The 22039-nt window shown below is 41.5% G+C and overlaps 1 protein-coding gene across 2 annotated transcripts in view; it reads left to right on the forward strand.

The window, feature by feature from the left end:
* The first annotated feature begins 463 nt into the window (after positions 1 to 463).
* Positions 464 to 22039, forward strand: part of SPADH (spermadhesin family member) — a 39916-nt gene continuing 18340 nt past the window's right edge. The window contains exons 1-10 of one of the 2 annotated variants that reach the window (XM_081912668.1): positions 464 to 546; positions 7440 to 7469; positions 8331 to 8478; positions 11521 to 11705; positions 12783 to 12818; positions 14235 to 14264; positions 14860 to 14886; positions 17182 to 17208; positions 18014 to 18170; positions 19314 to 19504. In XM_081912668.1, coding sequence (XP_081768794.1) covers positions 501 to 546; positions 7440 to 7469; positions 8331 to 8478; positions 11521 to 11705; positions 12783 to 12818; positions 14235 to 14264; positions 14860 to 14886; positions 17182 to 17208; positions 18014 to 18170; positions 19314 to 19504 — 877 coding nt within the window. In that variant the 5' untranslated portion in view covers positions 464 to 500. The remainder of the gene's footprint in view (positions 547 to 7439; positions 7470 to 8330; positions 8479 to 11520; positions 11706 to 12782; positions 12819 to 14234; positions 14265 to 14859; positions 14887 to 17181; positions 17209 to 18013; positions 18171 to 19313; positions 19505 to 22039) is intronic. The other variant, XM_081912669.1, reaches the window with a different exon arrangement.

The raw sequence follows: 22039 nt of genomic DNA on the forward strand, positions 1-22039 counted from the left end.
AAACAGAAGCCCAAAGCTCAAGTTCAGCACCCAGAAGTAGCTGTGTCTTTCTCTAGATCCTGGCCGCATATGGGCACAAATATTTCTTGTGCAACACTCTCCTTAAGAGAATCTTGCCTGCTGGCATTCTCCCAAATGAAGTGACAAGTAGGTGCACTCGATGGTATCTAATTCACACTCATTTCCTTCTGGAAAATAGCCCCCCCCCTTTTTAAAAAGGAAGAAGGAGAATGACAAGTGCTGGGCTTCATATTGAAGACTGTTTACACAACAAGTATAAAAAATGAAAGATAAGGGAAGTGGCATTGATATGCACTCGTATTGTTGGCATAGTTTAACAAACATTGTTTGGCATCGCAAAAGTCCTTTTAGAGAACTTCCTTTTCCTAGGAGCTGACGAAAAAGGGCAGATCAAATTTCAGACCCACCACACTATATATGTTCAGGTGTCTTCATCCTGAAGGTTACTACTCCTAATTCTCCTGGAATCTTAGCCCAAGATGGATCAAACTGTGATCTTCCTTTGGGTGCTGCTCTCAGCATCAGGTAATGTGCTGTGTGTGTGTATGTGTGTGTGTGTGAGAAAGAGATCTTTGCTTCACCTTCTTTTCTGTCTTGCATATATAAAGTTGAACAGCAATTTCAATAAATAAATGCTTAAATCAGAATTGAGAAATAAAGGACAAAGTCTGTAGCTCAGTGGTAGGGAAGGCTCCAAGTTCCAACCCTGGTGTCGCCATGTAGGATTGGGAAAGTCTCTTGACTGAAACACTGGAGACTTGCTGCCAATCAGTGTAGACAGTACTGATGTAGATGGACCAATGAATTTAACTCCGTATAAGGCAGCTTCATATATTCCTATGAAGAAACGAATGTTGACTGTTTTCATATCTGAACTGCTTGAACCTTTTAGAGCATAGTCATAGGTATCAACTTTGCTGTAGAAAATTGACTGTCATTTGCTTTGTTGCGAACTTGGTCTTCAGATTATGGTCTGTGCATCCATCTAGAGTTAGCCACGCTTATGCACACTTTCAGGGAAGTAAGTGCCACTGACTTGTTTCTCAGGAAACAGGAACAGATTGCAAATCTTGTGGGATACGTTTGTCAAAACCAATTTATTCTACTAGTTTCAGTGGGGTGAACTTTGGCTGGATCGGTATGTTAGTGTTCGTTAGAAAATAAATTAAAAACCATTACTCTATTCATTTCACAACCTTGCCTTTGTTTGGGGGAAATTGTTGAATGATTTATTACTTTGATTACATTTGACATTCAATTCAGGGAAGTTAGATTTCAGAGAATAGTTTTGAGATGTAGACTAGGTAGATTGTCTAGGGAATTTTTTTCTAATCCTCTCCACTGGAGGCTTGAAAGAAAAACAGTTTTCAAAAAGGTCATTAAGAAGCTAAATCAACATATTTTTTTTGTTAGGAATCTTCCCAAACATATGGGGTGGTATTCAACTAAGTTTTACATATAGTAAACACACTGAAATTAATGAACATGACTACGTTAGGTCCATTAATTTTAAAGGATCTGCTCTGGGCAGAGGTGCCAGCTTCTCCAGACTATTTAAGGGTCCTGTCATGACATCCCAACATCATGCACATGATATCGTGCAACGTTCTGATGTCACGCGTGTGGCACTGCATGGCATTCTGATGTTGTGAGACTTTATGATGTCACTTGCGTCCCCTCAATTGTCCAGAGAAGTTGGCCCGTCCTTCTCTAAAATAAGATGGGGGAGAAAGCTAAAGTGCTTTGGCCCTAGACACTGGCACCCTTGGCTCTAGGTAAACACCACCTGGAGTCCAGAACCTCTGAGCATCAAATTTGTGCTCCTACTTATACTACCTATAGAACACTCAAGCTTGAAAGGCAGTTTTTACCTCAATGTAAAATGGATTAGATGTATTTTAGAGCGTAGCAGCTTCTTCAGCATGTGCCCAGTTGAAGTTCATGTTTTTGATGTGCTATGGGATCTCCCCTCCCCCCAATTGCCCTCAGAAGGTCGCAGCCATAGGCGCCAACTCCCTGGGGCCTGGATGCCTGAGCACTCACAAAATTCGCCATGAAGGGGCTGGGCACCCACAAAATTTGGTGCCAAGGCCATGCACGCTACATGGCACCCATGGTCCTGGGGCCAAGTTGGCACTCCTGGTCCCAGCAGATGTTGCCACAGGTTTCCTGCATGCACAGATTCAGGGTCTCCCTAATCATGGGCAATAGGATGGAAGATTCACTTCTAAAACCAGTTTAGAAGGATTGTGGAAAGTAAGCCCCTCCCACAATCAATAGAACTGATCATTAATCACATACACTATTCCCAATCCTAAGGGGGAAAGCCTCATATCTTACAGAGCCAAAATGGCACTCCAAAAATGAAAATGGAGGCTATCAATAGGTTTAAGGGAAACCCAAGATTTACATGGAATTTACAGAAGAAAAGTGGACCAAGCATTCCACACAAGGGACGGTGTCCTCAGGGGCCAATAAATATTGACTGTTGGGGGCAGGTACAGAAAACCAAGGGATAGAGGGGAGCAATTTGATTCAGTTCACATTTAAAGGTGAACCTACCTACCATGCACTTTCTGAAACAATACACAAACTAAAACACAGCCATCCTTTGAGATCTTATTCTGTGGATAAGTAATGCTTACACAAATGCATAGACTAGGATAAAGGGTGCCTAAGTAAGTGAAAAAATGTAAGTGAAAATAATAGATGAAATGCATTATATTAGGGAAAACAGCTTTGCAAAAAATGTGTACAAAGGGGCAAATGTGCATATGTATATTAGGAGAAATTTGCACCAAAATGCCGATAAATTTTATGAGGACTTTAAAAATTACAAACTGGATTGAAAATGTGAAAAACTGAAAGGATTGGAAACATGAGGAATGGGGAGAAACCAAGATGCACAGATTTGCCCATTCCTAGGTAGGGGGAGCTGAATTAGAGTAGGGAATCTTGAACTGAGGCCACTGCACAAGATTTTTGTTGTAGGTCTCACTTATTTAAAACTCATTTTTAAGTAGTTGTTCCACTCCAGCTGGTTTGGACTATAAATTCCCTGGCTCAATAATGTTTTGTATAGTGACTAGCTGTGCTGAAATATATTTTGATGCGAGTTGTGACTATTGTTTTGTAGGCTCTCCTGGGCATCAGTCTCAAACAAGAACCACTGTGTGCCAGATCCTGCCACCTACACAAAGGGGGAAAGTTCGGAAGCCAGGAGGGAAGGTGTGGCTGGGCATGGGAAGAGAAGGTTGGCAAGGGTTTGTCAGTGCCAGAAATTTCCTCTCTCTTCCTGCCAGAAACAGCGTAGGTTGTTGCGTGACCATGACGTCTGCGGTGTGTGATTGTGTACTCAAACTGGTTTAGAGAGGAGGAATTCAATGACTTGGAAATGCTTTTCCTTTCCTACACATCACTCTTTCCTGTGTTTTCTTGTGCATTACCTATGTCATCACCCCCAGCATGGGTTGCATTCAATTTGAAAAACTTCCATTTTTTAAAATGAACCAACCACAACTTACATATTTTATTAATTAACTAATTGGAAATGCATCATTTTTTAATATTAAGTGTCCAAGGCACTATGCTGTGTAACATTTTTGCTTGAATTGTATTTTACTTGACTCTGCCTTAAATAACTCTAGTTACTGAGTGTTGCTGTTACATTCAGGTCCTGCTTGCAGGCTTCCCACAGGCAGAACAGGATACTGGACTAGCAGCTTCATCTAGTTTCTGACTTCTGTAGTTATAGAGGTTGTCATAACTGAATTTGCATGGAAGCAAATATCTATGTGAATGCAAAGAATTTTTTCCCCAATTTGCCCAAATGTTTCCTATTATGGAGAATATCCATTCCATACAGCTATTTATGGCTGAGAAGGCTTCAAGTGACTCTCCACCACTCCATTTGGTTGTATTCCATAAGCATTACTTTTGAATTCCTGAAAACCCTTGAGAGGTTTCTCTGAGCATTCAGCCATAATTCTCAAGAGCAGTCTTCTTCAACCTGGTGCCTTCCAGATGTCATTAGCCTATAACTCCCATCCCAAACAACATGAGTGGGGCTGATGGGAGTAGGCTTCCAAAAACATCCAAAGAGCACCAGGTTGGTGAAACCTTCTCCAAAGGGTTCAATGATGGAGGCTTGAAGATCAGCCCACCACCATTCACAGTGGGAAGAGATGCTCAGAACATCATTTCCTCCTGAAGCAGAAATCTATTGGGTCTTAGCCTTTTCAAGAGCACTCTGCCCTCTCCTACCTACTCCCTGTCCTCAAGGTGAAGTATTTTTGTGTGTGTGTTGGGGAAGAGGGAAAAGGCAACAGGCTGTGATCATCAGCATGGATGTAAGAAAAATCGAGGTGGAGGAACCAGTCCACTTCAGTCCTGCTCACTGTAATTCCACAGACCTAGGTGCACAAATAGAGCACTGAAAGCATGAGCTGTGGGTCAGTTAAAGCACAACAGTTGAGGTCCAATTCCTTCTTCTGCACTCATTCCCCAGTTTTGAACACCCAATCCCAGACATCAGATATAGATCTTCAGTTCTGGTAATGTCTGGGTGAAAAAAACACATATGGGACATCTCTTAATTTAATATCTATAATATCTATATTCACAAACGAGAGAGAGAGAGAGAGAGAGAGAGAGAGAGAGAGAGAGAGAGACCACTTTATCGTGGTCCTTAGACCCAAAATACACAGTACAACAATAGTACATATTAACAGTTATTAAGGTGTAAGATCAGCCTTGCTGGCCAACAGAGGAGCTTTAGCTGGTACATACTGATTTCTTATTTTTATTGCCTTTAAGAAGTGTAACAGTATCAAACTTATCCTCAAGGAGAACCTTGACATGAAATGGGTCAGTATTTCTAGGTTGTTCCGATAGTATTGGATTGATTAGATGCTGTCGAACCTGTTTATACAAACCACAGTTTATTAAAATATGTTCCATATATTCAACATCCTGGGAACATGGGCACAGCCTATCTCGGTATGGGACACCAGTCAATATTCCCCTCAGCACTTCAGATGGGAAAACATTTAATCTGACTTTAGAAAACAGATGGCGATAGTTAGATACAGTCAAATTCTTAAGCTAGGGAGATAACAAAATACCCTGTAGGTATTGGAATCCTGACACAGATGGACCACGGGGCACATGTGAGCAAGATCGCAAATCACTAAAGGTGATATTCACAGTTTTGAGGGCAGTATCATACCCCAGGTGGGTAAGAAAAAGGTTGAAAGACCTATCAAAGAGGCCTTACATGCCATGGTTTTTGACCAGGAGCCGATGTACTCCTCATTTACCAAATGAAGGAATAGCCCTCTTCCAAAGCCATACATGCAGATTCTTAGCCAATATTTCAAAGCACTCCACCAGTGGGTAGGGAGAGAGAGGAATTACATGCTGCCAGGCTATAAACATTGTAAAAATTAGTTTCATAGCAAGGCTCAATACACTCATTGTTCTTCCCCCTGGATATTATTTACACATCTCCCAACTATTGCAGAAATAGCCTTTCATTGCTAATCATTATTTTTCATTATACTTTCCCACAGCCATACAGAAGAAGCTTAGCCTTCTTTAATAACCTTTAAATGTATTTATATAAAACAATAAACTCCACTATTAACCTTAACCTTTTTAAAGCTCAGCAGTAGTAGCTTTAGTAAATTCACTTATTAAATATTTCTATTTTGGTGTTCTTTAGCTTGTAGGACAAGTCTCTCCTTGTCCTATCTGGAGATGCTGGGAAATGAACCTGGGAACTTTTGCGTGGAAAGCAGATGCTCTGGCACCAAGCTGTAGCTTAGCTGAGAAGGAATGGAGCTAGGGTTCTCATTGCCTTACATGAGGAGGGCCCCCTTAAGGGGTGCCAGGGGTGTAGGTGTGGATCAGTCTACCTGAGATGATGATTGCATTGCTATGCCACTGGGATGCTGAGCAACAGTCATAGTCATGTTTGCACATAGTCGAGACCCATGTTTATCCAAAGCCTGTGTCCCATGTGTTCCTCTTTGACCTCTATGAAAGATACTCCCAACGGCAGGTGCAAAAGATTTGCTGTGGTGCAATTACTTTCTTCTGCAAATTACGCCTTCTACAGAGGTTTTGCTGGGGTTCTATGGAAGCATTTTGAGATTATACCAGCACCACTTCAGAACAAAAGGATTATGAAAAGGAGCTACTCTGTGTGTGGTTAAGTGGCAGTAATCGTAAATTAAATGCTATCAGATTTCCAGAAGCCAGTAAGGTTATAAAGATGATCAGAAGAATGATTCATGTTGTTTGAATTTAAGTGCTAACATTCATTTCCTTAATACTAGTCAAACATTGTGAAATGCTGCTCTTAAAACAGAACTGAGTTTTGTTGAATAACGTCCCATTTCAAGAGTCTAAAAAGTAATTGTTCAAACTCCATTCTTTGATTCCCCCCCCCCCCCGTTTGCAATTTATACAGTAACATAAAAATTTGCTCTGGCTGTGAGAGAAATCCTTTCCCAGCCCCAGTAGCATATCTGGGGGGGGCAGGGAGGGTGGTCCACACTGGGTGGCAGGCTTACCCAAAGGGTTTCCCGGGTGTCGCACAGCCTGCAGAGTGCCCCGCCACCACCTCCTGCTTGGCTGTGGATGGCCTGGAAAATCAGCATGGCCTGGAGCTCAGCTTATTTGCCCCACCCCATGGGCGGCTTGCTCTGCCCCTCTGGGCAGTGCATGCACCAACCCCGGGCACCCAAGTGGCTTGCTACACCATTGCCCAGCCCTGTCAACTAGTGGCTAACCTCTGTCTATAGCAATGTCAACCAGCAATCAAGGAAGGAGGGGAAGGGATGCAAGTTGGCAATGGTTCTTCTTTACTACTGCCAGCCGCAACAGTGCCGTGCTGTGGCCTAATCCTGGAATTACAATCCAGGGGTATACTAGAAAGAGCAGGTTCTCCCTCATGTATGTCACTCTTGCCCTGCCTCCAGAAGTGAGCTAGTGTTGCAGATTGGCCTCCAATGTACAACTTCCAACTTGTACAGCTACTGCTTTGAGCTCACATGAAATGGAACTTTTAGTATACAGTGCTCTTATTTCATTTGGAGTTTGTAAGAACACAACTTGATTGCATTTAAGATTGAAGCCCTACATATGAGACCCCTAAGATTTGTAACTGTATTCCACTATAATGGTTGCAGAAATTGGATTTGCTAGAGGAGTGTCCTTGTTCTTCTTCTTGCTAGCAAAAGTGGCATATTTTTTGTCGTTGCGAGCATGGCATTCAATGAAGTCATTTTTTTCTTCTTGATGAAGAACATTTCCTGCTACATATTAAACCACATCAATTCGATGAACAATTTTGAAATTGTATTCTTGCAATGTTTTCTTGATTCTCTTTCCTCTCTCCCTTTTCTTTTAAATAGGAGTGAAATCTGCCACAACAGTAGCTAAAGGTAAGCAGCATCTCTTCTGCTACATAATATAATGTTGAATTCCAGTTCCCGGCATGCTGACAATATAGCATCGCTTTCTCATGCAGAAATTTGCTAGTGGCTAGCCTGCAAACCCCTTCAGATGCTGTTGGAGGAGCCTAATTGCTGGGGCTGTGCATGCCCCTCAATGCAATCTAGGGCCCTATCTGGCACACTGGAGCAACCCAATCTGATCTGGGTCCAACTCAGCCTGACCCAATATCTTGTGAATTGCCCTGTGATCTTTGGATGAAGGGCGGTATACAAATTTAAGAAATAATAATAAATAATAATAAGCTTGAAATCTTTTTTTGGCGGGGGGGAACCGTTCTAACCCAAGTTAAATATTTGGCCAGAAGAGGAGAAGGAGAAGGAGAAACTGCCTCCCCCCAAAAAAGCATATTTTATTAGGGTACTAAATCAAACACATCAGATTCCCCCCCCCCCAAAAAAAAAATACCCATACCAAAGCATTCAGAAAAACCCTTGAATTCTTTGCATTCTGGCTTCTTGTTCTTATAAGAATGCCTACCATGAGCTGAACCGATCTATAGGCCTGTGCTGCAAAGAAAAGCTGGATTCACTGGGATCTAGTATTTATTCTTCTGCCAATGGCAGCTCTCTGCTTAATGGTGCAAAGATCACCTGGCTTCATTACACACAACAGATGTGATGCTGAAGATGGCTGAAGAAAACAGAAGGACCGCATGGAATTCAGTCCTTGTGATTCTGTCCTCTGGGTCTTGGTGAAGCTGGAAAGTTGTTACTGGGATCTGCTTTTGGAGGGCTGGGGGGAAGCAATGCTTTGACACAATACTCAGCGTTTATTTTTGTATTTGTTAGGTAGCTACAGTTGTGGCAAGACTTTCACAGATCCAACGGGGTCATTTTATCCCACATATTACACTGGTGGTGGAAACGTCGTAGAGTGTCTCTGGACAATTGTTTCATATGATAAGATTCCTATAGTGCTAACCCTTGATTATTTCAAGTAAGTCCTCCGTTGCTGAAAGCTAGTGTTTTGTACTGTCAGCATCTCGCTTGTACTTTGGCAATAGGTACCACTGAAGAGGAAATTATTTCGTCATGCTTCCTTTCCTCCTTAATCTTTTTCTTCACTTTCTGCTTCTCTTTTTCCACACTTACCCCTTTTCATGTTCTCCTGGTTCTTTCATCTTTTCTTTTTCTTTATATGTTTGCTTGTTTTGAATAACTAGAGCAAAATCATGCAGAATTGATATAATACATAAACTGATTGATTTGACATTTTTTTAAAAAATACCTTGTGTAAATCATGTATAAGGGCTTTTCACCTGAGCAGCTTGTTGATGGATGGGGTTCATCTGCAAGGTGTGAGGGAGCTGACACCACCACCCTGTTGTGGGTTACAGGTGTGCCAGTTTAATTTGTTTTTCAAAAACAAAAACAAAAAAATTAGATCTATCCAATTACCGCCCGGTTTCGAATCTTCCGTTCCTGGGTAAGGTGATTGAGAGAGTGGTTGCCGAACAGCTTGGTAGGTTTCTGGATGAAACATCAGCTCTGGATCCATTCCAGTCCGGCTTCCGCGCGGGTCATGGGACCGAGACGGCTCTGGTTGCCCTAACAGATGATCTTCGTAGACAGCTGGATCGAGGCGGGTCGGGGCTGCTGATTCTTCTAGATCTGTCAGCAGCTTTCGACATGGTCGATCACGAACTCCTGGACCACCGCCTTTCCAACGTGGGGATTCAGGGCACAGTCCTTCAATGGCTGCGCTCGTTTCTCTCTGGTCGGGGACAGAGGGTGGCGCTTGGGGGGGAATTGTCATCGCGCCACTCCTTGGTGTGTGGAGTACCTCAGGGTGCGATACTCTCCCCGATGCTTTTCAACATCTTTATGCGCCCCCTCGCCCAGCTTGTCCGGAGTTTTGGGCTGGGTTGCCATCAGTATGCTGATGTCACCCAACTCTATCTGTTGATGGATGGCCATCCTGACTCGGCCCCAGACACACTGACCAGATGTTTGGAAGCTGTGGCTGGATGGTTACGTGGGAGCCGGTTGAAGCTAAATCCTTTGAAGACAGAGGTCCTGTGGCTGGGACGGGACGATATGGGATGGGGGGGGGCAACTCCCATCTCTTGCGGAGGTGCAATTAGTGCCAGCACCATCCGTTAAGAGTTTGGGTGTAATCTTCGACACCTCCCTTTCCATGGAGGCGCAGATTGCAGCTATAACAAAGGCAGCATTTTTTCATCTCTGCCAAGCTAAGCAGTTGGCTCCTTATCTCTCTCGCCCTGACCTAGCCACTGTGATCCATGCGACGGTCACCTCCAGACTGGATTATTGTAACTCGCTCTACGTGGGGCTGCCCTTGAGACTGACCCAGAAACTCCAGCGGGTGCAGAATGCTGCAGTGAGACTCTTTACGGGGTCTTCGCTGCAAGACCACATTCACCCGGTGCTATACCAGCTGCACTGGCTCCCGGTGGAGTACAGGATCAGGTTTAAGGTGCTGGTTTTAACCTTTAAAGCCCTATACAGCCTAGGACCCTCGTACCTACGGGACCGCCTCTCCTGGTATGCCCCACAGAGAAACTTAAGGTCTTCAAATAAAAACATCTTGAAGGTCCCAGGCTACAGAGAAGTTAGGCTGGCCTCAACTAGAGCCAGGGCTTTTTCGGCTGTGGCTCCGATCTGGTGGAACGCTCTGTCACTAGAGACCAGGGCCCTGCGGGACTTGACATCTTTCCGCAGGGCCTGCAAGACAGAGCTGTTCCACCAGGCCTTTGGCCAAGGCACAGCCTGACTCCCTCCCTCGGCAATCTTCATGGAGCTCTGGCACAATGGTTGCCAGTGGCTTGATTTGAATCAATTTTATAATGAATGATTTTAGAGTGTTGTTTGTACTGTACTTTTGTACTGTTTTATTTTTGTTAGCCGCCCTGAGCCCGGCTTTGGCTGGGGAGGGCGGGATATAAATAAAATTATTATTATTATTATTATTATTATTATTATTATTATTATTATTATTATTAAAATCACAAAGGAATAAAAGCATGCATATCCTTAAAGCATATATGTGAAAGATTGTCTCATCCCTTATATACTCTATCACTGTGCTCTGCCAAGAAAGAAAGAAAGAAAGAAAGAAAGAAAGAAAGAAAGAAAGAAAGAAAGAAAGAAAGAACATTTTCCAGTTTCAGAGTCCATTCCAGTTGTTCTGTTATTTGCAAAGTTAGTAAAAAATGGCTGGCAATTCCATAAGTGCCAGGGAATCTGGGTCAACTATGGCCTGCATATCTCACTTGGGCTGTTGAAGCTTCTGAGTCTTCATTCACAAATTTAATAAAACCAAAGTGAGCTGAATGCAATGTGCCAGATGTTGATTGCCTTGGGAAAGGGTGAGAAATGGAAGTCTTTAAGGTGACCATGTCCTGTGGGCTCATGCATATTATATACTAAATAAATAAATGAAGTTTCCAAAATTCCCTACAAAACAGTGCTCATGACTTCTGTGGGAAAATCAATATTATGGCCACACTAGGAAGTCTAGCTGTCCAGAGCCAGCACTCCTGCTAGAGTTCTGCTGCATATATTTAAAGTAGGAGAGGAATGATGTGCTGGCTCCAGGTCTGGCTCCCATTGAGACATTGTGAGATGCATTCCAAAATCTTTCCTCCAGAGCCTATTTCTTACCAACCAATGAGACGTTACATTAATCAAAATGCTACAATATTTAGTGCTACAAGGCCTTTATATGTCCTACTTATCTGGGAGCAGGTCTCAGGGAACTCAAGAGTACTTGCTTCCAATTAGCCATGCATAGGATTTTGCTGTTGATGTGTTATGACAAAAAATTAACTGAACTCAAGGGGTCACAAACCGCAGGTGGGAGAGGAGACAGAGTTTTTAAAGTTAAGAATGTGAGGAGAAAATGAAATCATCAAAATCATATAAATAATAAAATCATTGTCATCGTCATCTGATACTTTTGAATGCAGGAATTTCTTTGCCTTGTACAGTATGACTAATGACACTTTTTCCTCCACAGTTTGGACTGTACTCGTGAATACATTCAAATCTATGATGGAATGGTAGATCATTCAGCACTACTTGGGCAAATATGCGATGGCCCAAGTCAAGTATTCGTTTCACGTTCAGGCCTCATGAAAGTTTTACTCCACAGAGAGTCCTATCGTGCAGGCACTGGCTTTTTTGGCTATTACGATATAACAGGTAACCCTGGAACTCATACATTTACTTTCCATGCAGCTGAATATTTTTGCTTTTCGTATGCAGGAATAGAATTTTGTAGATCGGATTAGAATTTGACATTGTGGGCATTTGCTTCAGGATTACAATAGAGGGGCTTGAACGCAGTAAACAATAGGGTTGTGCAACAGTTCACTAGATTGGCTTGTATCTGTACTTGTAATGGGAAACAATCTACTCTGCTTCAGAGCCACTCTGTCTTTCCAGTTTGACTTCTTGTTCCAAGTCTGAATTAGACCTGTTTCTCCCCATTGATTATGATGGGGAATTTAAACATGGCTGAACATTTTCCCCAGGAATGGATGACAGAGAAAACAATGCCTCTCCAGAGAGCATTAAGCCTGCCAAATTGCAGGCAGTGCAAGGCCTGGTTTTATCCCTACTAAAAAACATATGCAGGTTGGATGGGGAGCTGATCTGCTGTCTTACCCTCCACACATATGTTCAGTGTCACTGTTTTGATTATCTGGAGAAGGCCTGACTCATCCACAAACTATTTCTGCTTAACCTTTTCAGTGAAATTTTGCCTTTTTTAGTCTTCTCAGATCCAGAACTATGCTACTCGTAAAAGCTGCCCAAACCCCTATTTGTTTCCATGGTTATTCATTTTGTTTCCTCCAGTCTTCCTTCAAATGTTCATTTTTTCTTCATAGGGAAAGCAAAAGTGCTAAATTCACAAATAATTTTTTATTAAAAAATCAACATTTTCACTGTATATTTTGGGAAGTTGTTTGTTTCACTATCCATTTGGATACTTCTTACAATATTATAATGGTTGCTCTGGACATCAAGAGACAAGTTGGGATACAATTGGATGCCATTTGGAATCAAGATGGTTGCCACACCATGCAAATGTATACTTATTTCAACCACTCATTTTACAATGGCTCCGATACAAGTTTAAAATATAAATGTGGTTTTGATTTTAAAAGAGCAAATATTTTTAAAATCTAGGTTGAATCTTGACATCTGCGGGACATTATAGCATTAACAATTGCTAGAATGTTGACTGTTTTATAAAATGATGTTTTTTATTTATAGATCTGGCAACCTCACCAGCTCCTGAATTAACAACAGGTAATGAAATCTGCTCACCTTTTTTTTTAATGTAGGGAATATGAAGGTCCCTGGGCATAACAGTAGGCTTGGCAGAGTAATGGTCATAGGTAGTAGTCAACTAAATTTTACTGAGAGTATATCCATTTAAATTAAGAGTCCTAACTTAGTCATGTTCATTAATTTCAGTGGGTCTACTCTGACCAAAATGTAATTAAATGATACCTCATAAATGCTCTAGCATTTGATAATGTTGAGGTAATGAGGTTTTAGCATTGAAGAGAAAATAAAGACACAAACCAAATAAGGAACTATTGGAAATTTAACATTAAGTTATTAAGAATCCTGAAATCCAAACAAGGAGAGATAATCTGTTGTAGAAAATATCAGTAAGGGCAAGGGAGAGAAGATTAATTTGAGCTGGAATCAAGAAGAGAAAGAGAATTCAAAAAGTACGTATTTTTTTTCAGACTTAGCTTTGCAAAGCTCTATATTGATTTGTTTTGTAATGCTTTGTTCTGCTATTTCCCTAAGTTGTGGAACGAACTGAGTACAGAACTGAGATATACCATTCCCATTTTAAATCAACACAGACTTTATTTGGTATTAGGTAAAAAGTCATTGAATATACATTATCTGAACATCACTTACCTGTCCAAACTTGGGGTGGTAAATGGGAGCATAAATAAAAACAGCATACTTTCTTGGCATGCATTTTAAAAACTAAAGGGGGTGAACCTTAATGGAAATGAGTAAGTGAATGAAAGAATAAAAGTTTGTTGGAAACAGATGTATTTATTCTTGATTTGTTGTTGTTGTAAATATTCTTTCATCATGAGGTGAAATCTAATGTTGAATCAGTACTTTTTTCTTTAAAAAATATTTAGGGGTACTCTCATTTTCCTACTCATATTGAAATATCGCCCCTCAATGAGGCCAAACTTAGATTCAAAAAATGTTTAGGGGTATGTGTACCCCTGCGTCCCCCCAGAAAAAAGCACCGTGTTTAATCATTTTCAGGGTAGGTTCATTTATTTCAGTGGAACTACTCTGAATATGACTAATGTTGGCTATCACCTTCTGATGAGAAGATGAGAGTAAACAAGAACAAAATTAGGAAAAAACTTGAAAAATTGTGATATCCTGGTTTATTTTAGTATGTGTAGAGCCAAAACACTGGATCCCAAGGGCCACATATCCTCTGTTTCATATAAGGATATTTACAATTTTCTTCAGAACAGCAGCTAACCTTGGTCAAGAGCCCTCCTATGTTTCTCTTCAGTGTTCAGAGGTTATTAGAGTCTAAACACACTTACGTCTCTGTTGCTTGTCCATTTATGAAAACATGCTGGGGTGGTAAAATGTTTGTTATTCAACTGAACTTTACTCCACAAATATTGATAAAGGTTGCTTTTTTATCAAATTCTTCTCTCACAGCTCCAGAGTTGACAACCGAACCCGTGTATAGTAAGTTTCCAATCTAAATCTTTATTGTTATACTTTGTCCAAAAAGGGTATGAATTAGAGAGAAGCAAGTCTTCAACTGAATAATCCAACATTCAGTTGCAAATCTGTTGCCTTCTCTCTGTGTTCATGCAGTTAAGAATAATGAATACCCAGTGACGAGGGCCCTCTTGAAATAGAAAACATACTTGTTATGGTGTAAAAACACTGCAATCTCTGTTAACTGAAGGGCTTTACAGGCATTTGGACTTATGTCCACCGCCTTTCTCTTCTTCAAGGGAAGGCAGAGGCAGCAGGGGTGATTTGAGAATAGCCCTCCCTTCAGGCTGTAGCAGGAGCAATGCAAACCAGGGTACCTCAGTCCTAATCTCTCTAGGCCAGCGATGGGACACCTTTGGTTCTTCACTTAAAAGTCCTTGACTTATAAATAAATAAATTACTTTTCTGTTCTTCTGTATCTCTTCACTACATTTGCATGCAAAATTCAAGTATAAGGTATAATTTTAACTCTTTTGTGTAACAAGTAGTTCATTTTTTAAAATGAACATAGTAGAATGTGGATATTTAAATTTGCTGACCAATGTTCATCTTTCTTTAGCAACAACTCTTCCTCCAGAAACCACTAGTGAGTACCTACCTTTTTGCATGTAATTTTGCCACAGTGAACAGCCAAGGGAACAATGTAGTTCCGGGCAGAAGATACAGCATGGAATTAAAACGCCGTGCCTTCTTACATCCCTTATAATAATGGCCTTTCGCATGATGAATTCTGCATATAAGTTAAATAAGAGGGAGACAATAAACAGACTTGCCGTACTCCTTTCCCAATTTTGAACCAATCAGTTCTTCCATATCCAGTTCTAACTGTAGCTTCTTGTCCTACATAGAGATTTCTCAGGAGACAGATGAGGTGATCAGGCACTCCCATTTCTTTAAGAACTTGCCATAGTTTGCTGTGGTCGACACAGTCAAAGGCTTTTGCATAGTCAATGAAGCAGAAGTAGATGTCTTTCTGGAACTCTCTAGCTTTCTCCATAATCCAGCGCATGTTTGCAATTTGGTCTCTGGTTCCTCTGCCTCTTCTAAATCCAGCTTGAACTTCTGGGAGTACTCAGTCCACATACTGCTTTAGCCTGCCTTGTAGAATTTTAAGCATAACCTTGCTAGCGTGTGAAATGAGTGCAATTGTGCGGTAGTTGGAGCATTCTTTGGCACTGCCCTTCTTTGGGATTGGGATGTAGACTGATCTTCTCCAATCCTCTGGCCACTGCTGAGTTTTCCAAACTTGCTGGCATACTGAGTGTAGCACCTTAACAGCATCATCTTTTAAAATTTAAATAGTTCAGCTGGAATATTATCACTTCCACTGGTCTTGTTACTAGCAGTGCTTTCTAAGGCGCTTTTGACTTCACTCTCCAGGATATCTGGCTCAAGTTCAGCAACCACACTAACAGGGGTGTATGAGCCATTCATATCTTTCTAGTATAATTCCTCTGTGTATTCTTGCCACCTCTTCTTGATGTCTTCTGCTTCTGTTAGGTCCTTACCACTTTTGTCCTTTATTATGGTAATCTTTGTATGAAATGTTCCTTTCATATCTCCATTTTCTTGAACAGATCTCTGGTTCTTCCCATTCTGTTGTTTTCCTCTATTTCTTTGCATTGCTTGTTTAAGAAGGCCTTCTTGTCTCTTCTTGCTATTTTTTGGAAATCTGCATTCAATTTCCTGTATCTTTCACTATCTCCCTCCCGCTATTTGTAAGGCCTCGTTGGACAGCCACTTTGCTTTCTTGCATTTCCTTTTCATTGGGATGGTTTTCGTTGCTGCCTCCAGTATAATGTTGCGAGCCTCCATCCATAGTTCTTCAGTCACTCTATCCACCAAATCTATTTCAGTGGACCTACTCTGAATATGACTAATGTTGGATATCACCTTCTGATGAAAAGATGAGAGTAAACAGGAACAAAATTAGGATAAAACTTGAAAAATTATGATATCCTGGTTTATTTTAGTATGTGTAGAGCCAAGACACTAGATCCCTAGAGCTACACATCCTCTGTTTCATTTAAGGATATTTACAATTTTCTTCAGAACAGCAGCTAACCTTGGTCAAGAGCCCTCCTATGTTTCTCTTCAGTGTTCAGTGTTCTAAGGTTGTTAAAGTCTCTGTTAAGTCTCTGTTGCTTGTCCATTTATGAAAACATGCTGGGGTGGTAAAATGTTTGTTATTCAACTGAACTTTACTCCACAAATATTGATAAAGGTTGCCTTTTTTATCAAATTCTTCTCTCACAGCTCCAGAGTTGACAACCGAACCCGTGTATAGTAAGTTTCCAATCTAAATCTTTATTGTTATACTTTGTCCAAAAAGGGTATGAATTAGAGAGAAGCAAGTCTTCAACTGAATAATCCAACATTCAGTTGCAAATCTGTTGCCTTCTCTCTGTGTTCATGCAGTTAAGAATAATGAATACCCAGTGAAGAGGGCCCTCTTGAAATAGAAAACATACTTGTTATGGTGTAAAAACACTGCAATCTCTGTTAACTGAAGGGCTTTACAGGCATTTGGACTTATGTCCACCGCCTTTCTCTTCTTCAAGGGAAGGCAGAGGCAGCAGGGGTGATTTGAGAATAGCCCTCCCCTCAGGCTGTAGCAGGAGCAATGCAAAACAGGGCACCGCAGTCCTAATCTCTCTAGGCCAGCGATGGGACACCTTTGGTTCTTCACTTAAAAGTCCTTGACTTATAAATAAATAAATTACTTTTCGATTCTTCTGTATCTCTTCACTACATTTGCATGCAAAATTCAAGTATAAGATATAATTTTAACTCTTCTGTGTAACAAGTAGTTCATTTTTTAAAATGAACATAGTAGAATGTGGATATTTAAATTTGCTGACCAATGTTCATCTTTCTTTAGCAACAACTCTTCCTCCAGAAACCACTAGTGAGTACCTACCTTCATGTAATTTTGCCACAGTGAACAGCCAAGGGAATAATGTAGTTTCGGGCAGAAGATACAGCATGGAATTAAAACGCCGTGCCTTCTTACATCCCTTATAATAAGGGCATCTCAGGACCATCTGAGTACAATCGTGGTTGATGCTCTTTGGTGCTGAAAGAATGCAAAGCAGGAAGACCAACAGCATTTGGAGCCAGAGCACAGTCATCTAGACAGCTTCCTAGTTGTCCCCATTCTCCTCCTTGCTCAGCTGTACAAAGCTAACACTGAGACTAAGAAGGAGGAAACTGACCAGCAGTACCACCTCCTGGACTTGCACATAGGATGGTGGGCAGGCAGGGGGTGCGGCTGACAGCAGAATGAGGTTGGTGGGGCAGTGCCCCATTTGCTTTCACAAATCAGCCTGACCCAAAGGTAGATTAATATTTGTTTTGACACAAAGTAGAAACAGATTAGGCTTTAAGCCTTTGAAAAATTGCATATGCAAACACACACACAACTGAAAACATGGTCATCTTGCACTGGGATGTAAAGTTAACATTTTTGTTCCTTGCTTTCTTTGTTCTCTGAACAAATGATCATCGCCTTCTGAGAAATCCTATATTTCCAGCACCCTAAATTGGGTGTTCCCAATGTGCCTAGATGAAATTTTAGTCCTAGATGCCTGGGGTTTGAGGGAAGATCTAAAATGCAGTGCTAATGTTGCTATAGAGGAGATTATCTCTACAATACCTTGCGCATAATGACAACTGAGCCTGGCTCTACAAAATGTTCTGTCTCTGTTCTTCAGCGCCCTTTCAGTGTGGTGGCATCCTCTCGGAACCATATGGCTATATCTATGGCCCTGATTATCCTGGATATGGCAGGCTGGTGCAGTGTGCCTGGGAAATTAAAGCTCCAATGTTTTACAATAGAGTTGTTTTACAGTTTAAAACAGTTGGTTGGAAGTAAGTATTTGCATTATCGTAGTCCTTTCTGTACATTTGACTGATTAATTTCTAAATCTGTTTTTGCAACCAGTAAAATGCTCCGAAACAACATGGAGTTTTGTGCCATCTTAAAGACCGACACATTTAACGACAAACAGCATTTAATATTCTTTAGTCTTTAACGGCCTTTGGGCAAGACCTTTTACACAGAACCTTCATTGTTTTTTGCTGCAACAGCCTTACATGGCTTCCCCTGTGGATATGGTTAAAAATGTTTGAGTCCAAGATAATTTCTGATGTCTAGAACAATCAAGTGAGGTAGCCAGAATCACCCAGGACCAGATACGGTCGTACCTTGGAAGTCGAATGGAATCCATTCCAGAAGTCTGTTTGACTTCCAAAACGTTCAAAAACCAAAGCTTGGCTTCTGATTGGAATTCATGGAAGCCCCATCAGACATTTGGCTTCCAAAAATAGTTCACAAACTGGAATAGTCACTTCTGGGTTTGCGACTAACGGGAGACAAAACATTCGGGAACTAAGCTGTTCCACTTCTAAGGTATGATTGTACATAAGAAGGCAATGGGCAAGATACAATTCAGAGTTTTTCAATCCAGTCCCATACACGTATATACGTGATATAGTTCACACAAATGCCTACAATGAGCCCCAATGAATAAGGGAATATTGAATGGAGAATAGAGGGGGAGAATGGAATGCCTCTCTCACACACATCCATGGCTTTTAATTACTGTGAAGAATATGTATTACTTAGTATTTTTGTTTTTATAATACTTATTCTGTGACATATTATATACATTGCATTACATGTACTCAACAACTTGAATCTAATTAGATAGTATTCATTACAGCTTAGTAACTTAAAGCTTTCTCCCAATGCCTGTCTACATCCATATAACTTAGAAAACATTACTAAAATCTGACTGTAAATGTGAGGCTGACCCCATATTTTTTCAAATACTCAGATTTATGGAGGATAATTGAGTGTATTTCCAATATTTGGTAATCAATTTTTTGCCAGTCTCTCAGCATAATCTAGCATGCCATGTCTTGAGGAATTGCTAGTTGCGAGGAATAAAAATAGAGTTTTTACGTGGCTCCATTAATATGAATAATAAATATCTAAATTTGCATCTACAGTATGAACTGCCGCACAGACTATATTGCCGTCTATGATGGTGGCCTGGGCTCATCAAGACAACTTGGAAGAATTTGCTTGGCTACCCGCCATGTATTTATATCCACTTCTGACACAATGACTGTTGTGTTGTACAGAAATTCCTTTAACGCAGGACCATCATTTACTGCTTATTACTATACTACACCACAAGGTAAAATGTGATTTTTAAAGTCACCTATTAATCAACAAATATATTCAATCTGCTGCTTTCATGAAGGGATCCTTATGCTTCTTGAAAAATTGCATAAGAATATATAAAAAGAGTCCTGGCTAATAAGACTGAATATCCTCGTAGCCCATCATTTTGGGAAGTCCAGAAACAGGACTTCAAACCTGTTGCATTTACTGGGTCTGTTCACACGACGGTTTATTGTGGAGCTGTGCTCACGCATGCATGTTTTGCACAGCATCTACATGGCACAGTCCTCGTCAAAATGCAGTCCCATATTATTTTCCTAATTAATCCAGACTGGGTGGGTGTGGAACTGGTAAATGGTAAATGTGATAACGCTAAATGTGTATGGTAAAAAAATATGAAACGGCATGTTGATAAGGACACCAGGGCTGGTTTGGGAGGTGACTGGGATGGCACTGGATTCTTATGATTGGGAAGGAGCTGAATTTTCCCTAGTGTGGGTAAATGTTGCTTGAGTAAAGAAGCTTCTGCACTCTGGTCTGCCACTTTTTCGGCCCTTTTGATTTCATTTGGGCAAGTACTGGGGACACTTCTGTGGCAGTGAAGTAGAGGGATTCATCACCTGATCTCTCTCTCCAACGCGTCTTTCCACCCTTGGAGAGGGAGATCCAATGCCATCATCATCATTATTTTTAATATTATTTTTATTTCTTTATTATTATTTATACCTCGCCCATCTGGCTGGGTTTCCCCAGCCACTCTGGGCAGTTTCCAAAAAAAAGATTAAAAATACATGAAACTTCCCTAAACAGGGCTGCCTTCAGATGTCTTCTAAACATCAGATAGTTGTTTATTTCCTTGACATCTGATGGGAGGGTGTTCCACAGGGTGGGCGCCACTACCAAGAAGACTCTCTGCCTGGTTCCCTGTAACTTGGCTTCTCGCAGTGAGGAAACCACCAGAAGGCCCTCGGTGCTGGACCTCAGTGTCCGGGTAGAACGATGGGGGTGGAGACACTCCTTCAAATATACTGGACCGAGGCCGTTTAGGGCTTTAAAGGTCAACACCAACACTTTGAATTGTGCTCGGAAACGTACCGAGAGCCAATGTAGGTCTTTCAAGACCGGTGTTATGTGGTGTCGGCGGCCGCTCCCAGTCACCAGTCTAGCCTTACTCCCTTACTACCAGAGGGCCTTACTGCCCCAGGGGACTATAGGCTTGAAGGACAAGAGTACATATTGGATTTATATTCCCTTCTTTTATTTGTCTTCTCATTCCCCAACAATTCACCTTTCATTCATTCATGTTGTTGTTGTTTAGTCGTTTAGTCGTGTCCGACTCTTCGTGACCCCATGGACCAGAGAACGCCAGGCACCTCTGTCCTCCACTGCCTCCCGCAGTTTGGTCAAACTCATGCTGGTAACCTCGAAAACACTATCCAACCATCTCGTCCTCTGCCGTCCCCTTCTCCTTGTGCCCTCCATCTTTCCCAACATCAGGGTCTTCTCCAGGGAGTCTTCTCTTCTCATGAGGTGGCCAAAGTACTGGAGCCTCAGCTTCACAATCTGTCCTTCCAGTGAGCACTCAGGGTTGATTTCCTTCAGTATGGAGAGGTTTGATCTTCTTGCAGTCCATGGGACTCTCAAGAGTCTCCTCCAGCACCATAATTCAAAAGCATCAATTCTTTGGCGATCAGCCTTCTTTATGGTCCAGCTCTCACTTCCATACATCACTACTGGGAAAACCATAGCTTTAACTATACGAACCTTTGTTGGCAAGGTGATGTCTCTACTTCTCAAGATGCTGTCTAGGCCTGTCATTGCCCTTCTCCCAAGAAGCAGGCGTCTTTTAATTTCGTGGCTGCTGTCACCATCTGCAGTGATCATTGAGCCCAAGAAAGTAAAATCTCTCACTACCTCCATTTCTTCCCCTTCTATTTGCCAGGAGGTGATGGGACCAGTGGCCATGATCTTCGTTTTTTTGATGTTGAGCTTCAGACCATATTTTGCGCACTCCTCTTTCACCCTCATTAAAAGGTTCTTTAATTCCTCCTCACTTTCTGCCATCAAGGTTGTGTCATCTGCATATCTGAGGTTGTTGATATTTCTTCCGGCAATCTTAATTCTGGCTAGGGATTCATCCAGCCCAGCCTTTCGCATGATGAATTCTGCATATAAGTTAAATAAGCAGGGAGACAAAATACAGCCTTGTCGTACTCCTTTCCCAATTTTGAACCAATCAGTTGTTCCATATCCAGTTCTAACTGTAGCTTCTTGTCCCACATAGAGATTTCTCAGGAGACAGATGAGGTGATCTGGCACTCCCATTTCTTTAAGAACTTGCCATAGTTTGCCGTGGTCGACACAGTCAAAGGCTTTTGCATAGTCAATGAAGCAGAAGTAGATGTCTTTCTGGAACTCTCTAGCTTTCTCCATAATCCAGCGCATGTTTGCAATTTGGTCTCTGGTTCCTCTGCCTCTTCTAAATCCAGCTTGCACTTCTGGGAGTTCTCGGTCCACATACTGCTTGAGCCTTCCTTGTAGAATTTTA

Source organism: Podarcis melisellensis (assembly GCF_964234715.1).
Source record: "Podarcis melisellensis genome assembly, chromosome: 5".
In the NCBI taxonomy this organism is placed as follows: Eukaryota; Metazoa; Chordata; class Lepidosauria; order Squamata; family Lacertidae; genus Podarcis; species Podarcis melisellensis.